This window comes from Camelus ferus, chromosome 23 (genome assembly GCF_009834535.1).
Source record: "Camelus ferus isolate YT-003-E chromosome 23, BCGSAC_Cfer_1.0, whole genome shotgun sequence".
In the NCBI taxonomy this organism is placed as follows: Eukaryota; Metazoa; Chordata; class Mammalia; order Artiodactyla; family Camelidae; genus Camelus; species Camelus ferus.
In genome coordinates this window covers 21,065,650-21,077,396 of record NC_045718.1, presented here as the reverse complement: position 1 = coordinate 21,077,396, position 11,747 = coordinate 21,065,650, and the positions used below count along the sequence as shown (strand labels likewise).

At 37.6% G+C, this 11,747-nt stretch overlaps 1 protein-coding gene and 1 non-coding gene across 4 annotated transcripts in view; one reads left to right on the top strand and one right to left on the bottom strand.

The window, feature by feature from the left end:
- Positions 1–270: 270 nt before the first annotated feature.
- LOC116659431 lies at positions 271–374 on the top strand. The gene has a single exon (XR_004314827.1). It is a non-coding gene; the product is annotated as a U6 spliceosomal RNA (small nuclear RNA).
- A 1,970-nt stretch (positions 375–2,344) lies between these two features.
- DTL (denticleless E3 ubiquitin protein ligase homolog) overlaps positions 2,345–11,747 on the bottom strand; it is a 42,960-nt gene continuing 33,557 nt past the window's right edge. The window contains exons 14-16 of one of the 3 annotated variants that reach the window (XM_032466435.1): positions 6,081–6,913; positions 4,200–4,310; positions 2,345–4,118 (exon numbers count right to left, since the gene is read on the bottom strand). In XM_032466435.1, the coding sequence (XP_032322326.1) occupies positions 4,212–4,310; positions 6,081–6,913 (932 nt within the window). In that variant the 3' untranslated portion in view covers positions 2,345–4,118; positions 4,200–4,211. Of the gene's footprint in view, positions 4,311–6,080; positions 6,914–11,747 lie in introns of all 3 variants that reach the window. The other 2 variants (XM_032466434.1, XM_006193412.3) reach the window with 2 other exon arrangements.

Here is an 11,747-nt window from a genome sequence, read left to right as displayed (position 1 = left end):
TTAACAACTCCTGTCCACCCTGCCTTATGAGAATAATAGCTAACAGTAATTGTTCAATAAATATTTGCTTTTATGTGCTGTTAGGCACTATCCTAAAGGCTGTACATGTAATTACCACACCATCCCATGGAAGCTGATTCACAGAGAGGCTTAGGAACTTGCCCAAGGTCATACAGCTAGGGCTGAAACTCAAAGTGAGGCAGTCTGGGTCTAGAGATCATGTTTTTAAGTGTTATTTATAATGTTGTAAAGACTATAAAACATGCATGAGTGCTCACTTCAGAAGCACATATACTGAAATTGGAACAATACAGAGATCAGCATGGTCCCTGTGTAAGGATGACATACAAATTCGTGAAGCACTGCATATTAAAAAAAAAAAAGCATGAAAAAAAGCATTTTACTTTGAAAAGTTAAAGGTGCTTTAAGTGGCAGTTGAAGGAAGTTTCTGGAGGAGAGTCTGCATCTACACAGCACTTGCTATGTCATAGCTGCTCAGAACTTCACTCAGAGGACTTGAAAATCTGATCTTGAAAATTTTTCCCCTCAAATGCTGACTTTAGTCTACTGAAGTGCCACAAAGTGACTCTTTTGACAACCGAAAATAAAGGGAAGAACTCTGCAGACCAGGTGGCTCACACAGGGCTTGGCACCCAGGTGATGAATAAGTAAGTGTTGGCTGAACTGAATGCCTTCCAATCAAAGGCATTTGAAATATGTTATTCATATTCCACAAAATGGCTTGAATTATTTAGAATGTCAAAACGGGAAAGGGCATGTGGCAAGTTAAGGAAATTAAAGAGAAACAGGGTATAAATGGAATATTAAACCTTTGAAATTCAAAGTAAAGAACCTGGTTAGATGTCCTTGAAGTCCCCTTTTCTGGCTTAGCAGGGAAGTGGGAGGGATGAGCTCTGGGGATGGAATAAGCTTATGCTTTAATATAAGACCCCTCACTTGTATTGTACATACTTGCTGTAGGCATTCTGCTCCAAACAAGCTGCTTAATAATTTTTAAAGTGACTTTACCTTACGTCATTCCTTAACACCCCTTACACTTTTTAGCGTGCACTCAAATGTAGCTCAGAAATAAAACAGGTTTTTCTACCACTTTAGACAACAAAGTGGGTCTCATAACAAGCTGAGCTTGTATTCCTGGCATCAGATCTAATGAAGTATTAGACTCACCCCACGTCCAACAAAATGCTGTATTTGGCCTGCCTATAACTTCCAACTAATCTCTACAGAGCCAATGCAGAGTGCAGGTTTTTCCATAATTCCTAAGAATTTAATGAGTAACTAGTTAATCCGAGATGCATGGTGATCCACACCAAGGGAAGGCAAAAAAACCTCCAATGAAGACCTATATGAGCAGCAGTGCGATTCGACAAGCCAGAGGTCACCTGGGTCTGCATGCAGCCCTTTGTAGAATTAGGCAGAAACCACCGGAGCTTAACTGCCACAGTGAGGACAATAACTCAGTTTCTCTAGTACGACATTCTCACCCAGTCTCTCTTGTGACACACATCTGTAAACTGCTTGGCTTTTGCTTTACAAACAGTGAGAGGAAGTCCAGTTCTTCTTGGACTAGGAAAAGCAGAAAAACAGATCTAAGAGCAACAGTGTGTCTGCTTTGATAGGCTCTCAAAAAGGCATATGTTAAATTGATATGTAGCCTATCCAAGATCATGGCCGTAGGCTAATTTCAAGCTGTGGGTTAAAGCAACTCACACAACACACACATTTTTTAAAAAGTTATCTTTAGACATCCATACTGCAGAGTTGAGGTTTTAAAAAAATGCCTCCTATACAGGGTGTCCCAAAAGTCTTAGTGAAGTTTTAAGTTATTAAGGCTGGGGATATGAATAGTGGGCTGAACCTGCCTCCTGCCACCCCAACAGCAATAACTATACATGGTTTTGATTTATCATCAGTTAAATGTGCAGCCTAGGTTAAGAGACATTTTAAAGGACTAATTAGTCAACCCTCAGAAAAGTAAATTAAGGGCCTGTGTTGAAACAACCAAAAGGAAACTCTAATACAGCTTTGTAGTAATAGTGCTTGGAGTACATTCAAATGGAAAAGCTTGGGCTGGAAATACTTGTTTAGAAAAAGAACTACATCACTCCACCCTCCTTTATCAAGTAATCCAAGCCATCTTAAACGCTCAAGGTCTGATCAGGCAAGATGTATTTTATTAAAACTCTTTCAGTCTGAACTAGATCACGTCTTTGGGAATAAACAAATTTTATTCAATGAACAAGGAGAAGGGATTCTTGATTACTACTATAGTTCTCTTGTGTAGCCTGCTTCTAGGTTAATGCAGAAAGCTCAGAAAAGAACATCAGATAAGGCAAAAGGCTTTATTATTCAGGAGCAGCTCAAAGTCTGACACTCACACAAGCAGGGATAATTATTATCTCATTACATTTGACCTTTGGCACCCATTTGAAGTACTAGTTTTCCAAGTGGGAATGTTACACCCTGTAGACTCTCAGCACAGTTTCTGACAGCCACCTTTACCCCCAATTTCACTCAGTAGAACTGTCAGGAGATGTGCCGGGAAGAAAATCATGTTTAGTTCTCTTTTTCATGAATCTTTTCCCCACTGGCTTTCAAATCAGAGAGAGCATTACTGGCAGGTATTGATCATAAATAACACCTTCCCATAGTCACACACTCAAAAATCAAACATCAAATACAAGTAGTATTCCTAAATATTCCCTTGATGCTGTGGCAGATTTTGTGTTGAAAACAGCAATTCTATGGCTCCCCTTTATCTAGTTTTCTCCTTGGATAAAACCAGGAGGACCCATGCTTAACTGACCTATGCAGTTCTGGTTGTTACAGCTTAATTTATAAGAATCAAAGGAATTAAAGTGTTATCATTAAGAATAGACTTTAAAATTACACTAAAAACACGAATAAAGTCTACACAGTCCTTAGGGATCTGGATAAAATGAATCGCGTTTCATGACTAGAAGGAGACTCCCTTCCAAGGACACAGTACATACCTAACACATGGAGCTTGTTTCTATGAGGTTCCAAAGGGCTAAAATATAAAACAACGGTTCATTTTATGTTGATCAATAAGGGATATTCAAGATACTTTGCACATTATTAACTTAGAGTCAGTCTATATACTCTCTCAAATATCTGGAGAAAATCCCATGGCTTTTTGACTCGACTCTACTGGATTATTGCTTTTTATGGAAATGAAGAAAATCCCCCAAGTCAAGTTAAAGCCAAGGTTTATTTTTTAATCTGGGTTTTCAGTTCAGACCTACTTTTATAAAAATGTCAATAAGAAATCATTACTTTTTCTTAAAATCTGATGACTTAATTTTTTTTAAAAGTTGCAGCCCTTAGAGAACTGAGGACTGACTTCAATCCCCAGCTTTAGTGTATGACTACTGATTTTATAACCATCTTCCTCCAATAAATGGCAAAAATCATGATCTCTTCTAGAACGCAGTGTTGGATTAGAAACAGTAGTGGATTGCTTGGTAAAAATATGGGGACCTTAGATCTCACATGGGAGATATATTTGGGGGGAAAAAAGACAAAGGTTTCTAGTGTTGTTCTCCTAGTTTCTCCAAAGACATGGTATTTATCACTGCTTTTAAAATAAAGATGATTTTAACTTAAGAGATCATATTTTAACACTCATTCAATAGTAATGTACTTATCTAAACATCACATTTTACCACGTACTTAAAAACCCCCACAAAAATGTAGTGAAAAGGTTATATATATTTTAAATGAAACTGTATTTGTTGGAGGCGGCACAGACCACCTTCTTCTTCAGCAGTTGGCCTTCACAGACAGGCCTCCTGTTGTGGCCAGCAGATACTTTTCACGGTGCACAGAAAGTCTCAGAATAACAAGAGACAAGTCTTGTTTTTTGCCTCTGAGCTGGGATGTCATTATTGTACAGAAGATGCATAAGTTAAAAAGTAAAGACTACTCAAAATGTTACAGAGTGACACACTTACTTTATGAAATTTAAACACAGCACTCATCCCAAGGAAGCTGCCCGTGGCACACCGTGGTAGAAGAACCAGACTAGGTACGTTTCGGAGTTGAAAGGATTTTCTCTAAAAATGAAAAAATGGTAGCTTTTTTAAAGACCAGAGTTACAGAATCACTCTGTTGTACTTTTTATCTTGTTTCAGTGGGCCAAAGTTCAGTTAACTCACTTAGGTTAGAATCTATAATTCTGTTGACTGTTCTGGACTACAGTAGTCATCTTGGGGCTTTCTATGGAAGTATGTACAGATTTTCCGCATGGAGCTGGGAGTAATGGTGACCTAGAAGAAGAAAGTTTAGATTTCAGAGATTTTCTAAGACGGAATTCAGTTGTTACCTCAGCACCTTATCACTAAAGGGTATTTAGTCAGCCAGATTTCAGTCTCAAAATACTTTGAAAGCAATGTCTCTTTTGGTTGATTTGTATTAAATATAGAAAAATTTAAGGCAGCAAGGAAGGAAGGCACAGACTTTTCAAGTGAACAGAAAATATGTACCAGTTCAGCCTCCTAATAGGAATCAAAGAGGTTACAATGACCATCCTCTTTGAAATACTGAGTGACTCTCCCAAATTTACAAATGAGATAGATACTCAAATGGAGACACTACCGTCTTCTGAAGTCCACAATATCAACATGAACATCAAGAAAAACAAATTCTTTTAAAGAAACTTTAGCTACAAAGATTGAAATTATAAACCAGAAATATCTTGGATCAGCACACTATTTTTAAAAGTACACTATTTTTATATGTACACATTAGTGAAAACAATTTTTTATTGAAATTACTTTTCTCCTAGCACATAGCTTGGACCAGCTCCCCTGAAAAAACCAGGAATTTTGGCTATGGGCAAAGATCACCTATAGTGATAATTTTGAGAGAAGAAAAGAAAGACTCATTTTTTTTTTTTTAATATTCTGTACCAACATCTTGCAAGTTTGTGTTTGAAGCAATCTTTAAAATATTTCTAGTTTATCTTTCCTAAAATTATAGGATAGGTTTCATGACAGTAGGAGGAGGATATGAACACTTACTACACTGGCCTAAGGTTATCTAGCTTCTGCCCTTTAAAAGGGCAGATGTTGCTGATCACGATTCCTGGAATGGGTTTCAATCATTCTTCCACCTTTTCCCTAATACAGAGAAAGAGCTACTATGAACTACAGGAGAAAATTCCTTAACCCACCTCCCACTTAACTTGCAAACTAAGTAGCAGAAGCTTTCTATTCCCTTTGACTGATGCCCGTAGCTCACCCAATGCTCACAGCTACTTCTGCCCCCACCATTATGAGTCACTTGCTTTTCCAGTTCACAAAGCTATTTCTGCCAGAAATATCTGTTTTTGCAATTATCTAACGTAAATGAGTCCTAAAAAGATAAGTAAAACTAAGCTAAATGTTTAAAAAAATGCAGAAACAGGTGAGTTGCCAAAAACATCGCTATAAGCAAGATGATCATAAAGATTGGGGAAAATAATCATAAAAATCTAGAAAGATTCTACACTTAAATTTCTTTATAAGTATCTAAATTTTGCTTTATTTAAAAAATCATAAACTATAATTACAAATTGAAAATCTATTTATGGATGTTGGGAACTTGCCCATGAACTACAGCTTTGTCTATAAAAAGAGGTTGTGGGGGAAATTTTTAAAAAGCAAGGGGATGTGGTGGGGGGGGGATAATATAAAACAAAGGAGAGGGAAGATACTTTTGAAAAATCATCCTGGAGGATGAAGAAGGCTTTGATGAATCAGGCAACAGGGCTGAAGGGTATGGACCTTGACAGAAGGGATTTTAATGGGACTAAATAGGGTTGCCAGAAAACATACAGAACATAACCAGTTACATTTGAATTTCAAATAACAAGTAACTTTTTGGTATAAATATGTCCCATGCAATATTTGTCTTGTATTTTTATGTACTAAATCTGGAAATCCTAAGAATAAATAGATTTACAAAAAAAAAAAAAAAAGCATTCTGACTTCTGAGAAGAGATCTGTGTCTGCCCCTGTCAAGTTAGAAAATGCATCTTCCTACCACTGCCAACTTACCGGGCCTGGAGAGGTCTTTCCGCTCTGTCTCCTAGAGTTGGGGGTTTGGGACGGTGGACTTCGTGGAGATGAATTCTCAGCCTTTCGTTTGGCTGCCATGGCCAATAACCAGTTTTTATTCTCTGGGGAGCTATTTTCTTTGCCTACCACTTCAGAGCCTTCTCCACAAGACCCCAAAGGAAGAGGTAGCGTTCCACAGCCTTCTGAAGCATAAGGACTGGCAGGAGAAGGAGGCTCTGAGACATTCATACTAGCTCCTTCAATCTTGCCTGGTTTGGTAGGACCTAGAGAGTCCTTACCAAGGTCTTCCTGGTTACCAGCAAGGCAGCACAGATCTAAATGGAGCTTTTCAACAGGGTCATCAAGCTCAGTCACACAGCTGCAACTCTTTACACACTTCTGTTTCACATTCTCCAGACAACTCGAGTCTAGCCTCCTCTTTACTCTATTTCTAGACTCAGAGCAAGCCACTGCTTGGGATGATTTCAGGCTCACAGGTATGAGAGCTTTTCTTGGAGATGTGATCTTGTTCTCAGAAGCAGGTGGAGTGATGGGTGGTGACAAGGAAGGTGCTTGGGTCATCCAGTTTCTAATGGACATCTTGAAGGATGAGGGTGGCTTGGGAGAGACAGAGGACATGGAGCCTCTTCTGCTGATGGGAGACCGGGTCTTGGCAGGAGGGGTTTTAAGAGAGAATGTAGGAGTATTTGAAGGAAGAGGGAGGTCTCCAGCACAGCTTGGAGCACAAGCTGCTGATGACGGGGAGGAAACAGACGGACTGCTCTTTACTCTGGGGGCTTTGGCAGGAGTACTCTGGCTACTCGTCACTGTTACTGAAAAAGAAGAGGGTCATGGAAATCAGAAGTGAAATCCACAGAAAATCCCTGAATTCTTATAAAGGAAAATTATAGCTAACTTAATCTTCCAGGGGTTGATTTCCTAGTGAGTAGATCACCTAAATCATTTGATTCTTATCCCTTTTAGCATTCCCCTTCCCCTTTCCCAACTTCCAGCCTCCCAAACACCCTGTTGTAAAACACATACCTATAAAAATCTAGAAAATACAGAAAAATTAAAAGAAGAAAAATTTTAAAGTATCCAGGTGAACTACTTTTAGTGTTTTTTCTATACCTGTGCATGTGATATAATACAGCTCAAATATTTTCTACACAAAAATGAGACCATAATGTACAAAATATAATAGTAACCTGCTTCTTAACATATCATGAATATTTCTCACATTAAATACAGAATTACATATATATAATTTTTAATAGCTACAAAGTATTCTACAGTAACAGTAAGGCATTCAGGTTAATGATATTTTGTTTTCATGAGAGTTGCCATTAGCATCCAGTATATATTTTTGAGTAATGCTAGGACAGAGCAGCACTGTACGGTGAGGAGTACACAGGTCCAGAAGCTGGCAAAATCACCTATTAAGTGATTTGAGTACAACCTTTCACCCCCTCTGCCTCAGTTTCCATATCTATTAAATGGAGATAGTTTTAAATCTCCATGAGAAGTAATTCCATCAGTTACTTATTAGGGTTATCAGGCCTCATGTGGCTTTCCACTTTAATTTACAATTTACAATTTTCCACAAGCCAAAGAATTCCAAAGAACATTTCAGAAACTCAATGCTTGCTCTCTGTAAAGCAAATCAAATAGTGGATAGAACTCTTCTCTATGTGTCTTGTCCCTTGTTTATAGGCAATGACAAGTACTTCAGGCAAATTCCTATAAACTTCATGCTTCTTCTCCCTTGGACCTGAACAGAGACAACACTATGTTTTCCCACTTTCCTTCGGAGATTTTCAGATTTCTGAAATAGTGTTCCTGTCTTCAAATAACAAGGAAAGGGCACTTATTTATTTCTCATTCACCAAGTGTTTGAATTATAACTCTGATATTTAATTCGAATTGCTTAATTACTAAACTGCATTTATATGCAACTAAATTTTGGATGGGCTAACATCTTTCTTTCAGCTAGAATAAAAATTGACAACTATTAAATTCACAGATTTACCATATGATCCAGCAATCTCACTCCTGGGCATATTTCCGGAGGAAGCTCTAATTCAAAAAGATAGATGCACCCCAATGTTCACAGCAGCACTATTTACAATAGCCAAGACATGGAAACAACCTAAATGTCCATTGACAGATGACTGGATAAAGAAGATGTGGTATATTTATACAATGGAATACTACCCAGCCATAAAAAACGCCATTTGCAGCAACATGGATGGACCTGGAGATACATACTAAGTAAAGTAAGACAGAAAGATAAAGAAAAATACTATATGATATCACTAATATGTGGAATCTTAAAAAAAAAAAATGACACAAATGAACTTATTTACAAACCAGAAACAGACTCAGACATAGAAAACAAATCTGTGGTTACCAGGGGGGAAATGGCAGAGGAAGGGATAAATTGGGAGTTCAAGATTTACAGATACTAACTACTGTATATAAATAAGCACTAAATTTCTTGTGTATAGCACAGGGAACTATATTTAATATCTTGTATTAACCTATAATGATAAAGAATATAAACTGTACTTTAATTAAAAAAAGGAATATATATGTACATGTATAACTAAAACATTGTGCTGTATACCAGAAATTGACACAACACTGCAAACTGACTATACTTCAATTAAAAAAAAAAAAAGAAAATACAAATTTCAAGTTAACCAAAGGAAACAAAAAAGTACTAATTTCAGTCATTTAGTTACCCTGTACATTTTACACTTTGCTTTTCCCTACTCAAGCAGCCTTGCCTCAAGACAGAGAAGTTCTACAAATTGACTTTTGCCTAAACTTTTCTCATCAACTATATGTTTAGAAATGGTCAACATGATATTGCTCCTTCAGCAAAAACCACTACTGGAAAACCCCATTTTGTCATAATGTGGTCTAGAAGGGGAGTTAGTGATTAGGACCTGTCCGCAGAGCAACTGCTGGTGGTTCTCACACTCTAGAACTAGAGCCTGATTATAGTTATTATTTCGGAGGAAAGCAACTTTACATGTGCTTCACTTCAGTTCAGGTCCACGGTCACTCCACAGCCCCTAAGTCAATGGTTCCATTAAAGTGGGCTGAAGAGATGTTTAGGGCAGAAAGTCCTAAAGTGGTATGCATCTTACAATATGCAGATTCTAAGGCAGGATCCAGGGAGAAGGAAAAGTTGGGCCAGGGACAAAGCAAATATATGTTTCTGATATTTAAGTGGCAGATATTTGAAGTGTTTACTAAAGGTCAGCGGGAGATCTGATGTGGTGAAAAGTTGGGGCATTTCCTCTTCCTTCAGGATGTTATTGTCAAATTCTCTCGCTCTCTAACAGTAATTCAATTATAAAAGTAATAAATGTTCATGGTAAAAAAAAAATCCAAACAGTTACAGAAGGAAATAAGGTGAAAAGTAAAAGGTCCTCTTTCTTTTTTAATTGAAGTGTAGTTGATATACAATGTTGTGTTAGTTTCTGGTGTACAGCGTAGTGATTCAGTTATATACATACATATTTTTTCATATTCTTTTTCATTATAGGTTATTATAAGATATTGAATTAGTTCCCTGGGCTATACAGTAGGATCTTGTTGTTTATTTACTCTGTGTACAGTAGTTTGCATCTGCTAATCCCAAACTCCTAATTCATCCCTCCCCTCCTTTCTCCTTTGGTAATAATAAGTTTGTTTTCTGTGTCTGTGAGTCTGTTTCTGTTTTGTAAATAAGTTCATTTGTGTCAATATTTTAGACTCCACATATAAGTGATGTCATATGATATTTGTCTTTCTCTGACTTACTTCACTTAGTATGATAATCTCTAGGTCCATCCATGTTGCTGCAAATGGCATCATTTTATTTTTTATGGCTGAATAGTATTTCATTACATAAATATACCACAACTTCTTTATCCAATCATCTGTCGATGGACATTTAGTTTGCTTCCATGTCTTGGCTATTGTAAATAGTGCTGCTATGAACACTGAAGTGCATGTATCTTTTTGAATTAGTTTTCTCCAGACATATTCCCAGGAGTGGGATTTCTGGATCATATGGTAACTCCATTTTTAGTTTTTTTTAAGGAATCTCCATAGTCCTTCATAGCAGCTGCACCAAATTACATTCCCACCAACAGTGTAGGAAGGTTCCTTTTTTTCCCACACAGTCTCCTGCATTTATTGTTTGTGGACTTTTTAATGATGGCCAGTCTGACTGGTGTGAGGGGATACCTCATGGTAGTTTTGATTTTCATTTCTCTGATAATTAGTGATATTGAACATCTTTTCATGTGCTAAAAGGTCCTCTTCTCAACCTTCTCATTTCACTCTTATGCTCCTGTGTATTCCATAATTTTCTATGTGCCTATTAGCACACACACATTTATGTGTATCATACCTTAAAAAAACCCACAATGATTATATACACACGTGTATTCTGCAATTTGCTCTTTTCTCTGAACAGTGTGTCAGAAGAGTGAGTCATCAACTCTTATGGACCAAGCACTGCATGAGATCTGAGGACATGGTAGCACAGACTGGGTTACTGTCCTGAGGGCTTCTTGAAAGTCAGTTCCTTTGAGGAATCTAGAGAGCTTACTAATAATCAGTCAACTGCCAGCAAGGGGACGCAGGAAAGAGCTAAATGTTTATCTCACAGAGTAAGAAGTCAAAAGATAATGCTGAAAATTGCAAAAACATCCCAAAAGAAATAGAAATACACAAATATTATTTAGAGATAAAGACATACGTATCAAAGAATCAGCTAAAAGATTTGAAAGTGGTTACCCCTGGAAAGGGGAACCGTGGGGCAGGGATTCTGGAGACTGCTGTTTACCTTACTTAGCCCTGTAGAGCTAGTTGACTACTATTAAACGATTAACACTTAATTTTTTTTTTTTTTAAGAAAGTAGAAACAAAAAATAAAGGCATTAAAGACTTTATAGAAGCAGCCTTTGAGTAAAAGACCCCTCTGGAGTTCAGTTCTGGTTACAGCATCTTGTAAGAGACTAAGTAGGTCATCAGAAAAATGAGCATATATTCTCTCACTTTCAACTCTCCGTTACCTTAGGCCTTGATGGCTAACATAAAATGAATGTTTAAGTTTGAATTTCAAGCTTATTACTGTATATCTATTGGTAACACCTGGGTCCCCTTTGGCTGGTTCAGTGCTTAGACTTTTGTTCTTGGTTCACTGGCACTCTCTTTAATACCATCCCCACCAAATCTCAGTTATTACAAAATGCATATTCACGATCTCTCCAATACCTTGGTTTCTCAGTTTCTTGATCTCCTTCTTCTACAATATCCTTGTCCTTTCACTCACTTAAGCCACTTATTCCTTGATCTTATTATTACCAATACCTGCAAGTCCTCCATTATCTCAATTTCAACCACCACCTATTTTCTCAGCCCCCTTAGCACTCCCATTCCAACAATCCTTCATCCCCAGGGGATCCTCAATTCACTGATCTTACCATTTTTACTTCCAGCCCTACTATACCCTCACTTCCCTCCTTACCCAGTTTTATCTATGTGCATAACTCCCTCAGCCCTCTGCTCACTTCATCATTCTTGTGGATTTAAACCACCTCCCTGGTTAAAATCAACTATCCACTGACAGTGTACCTGTACCTATGCAGCAGACAGACACCATGC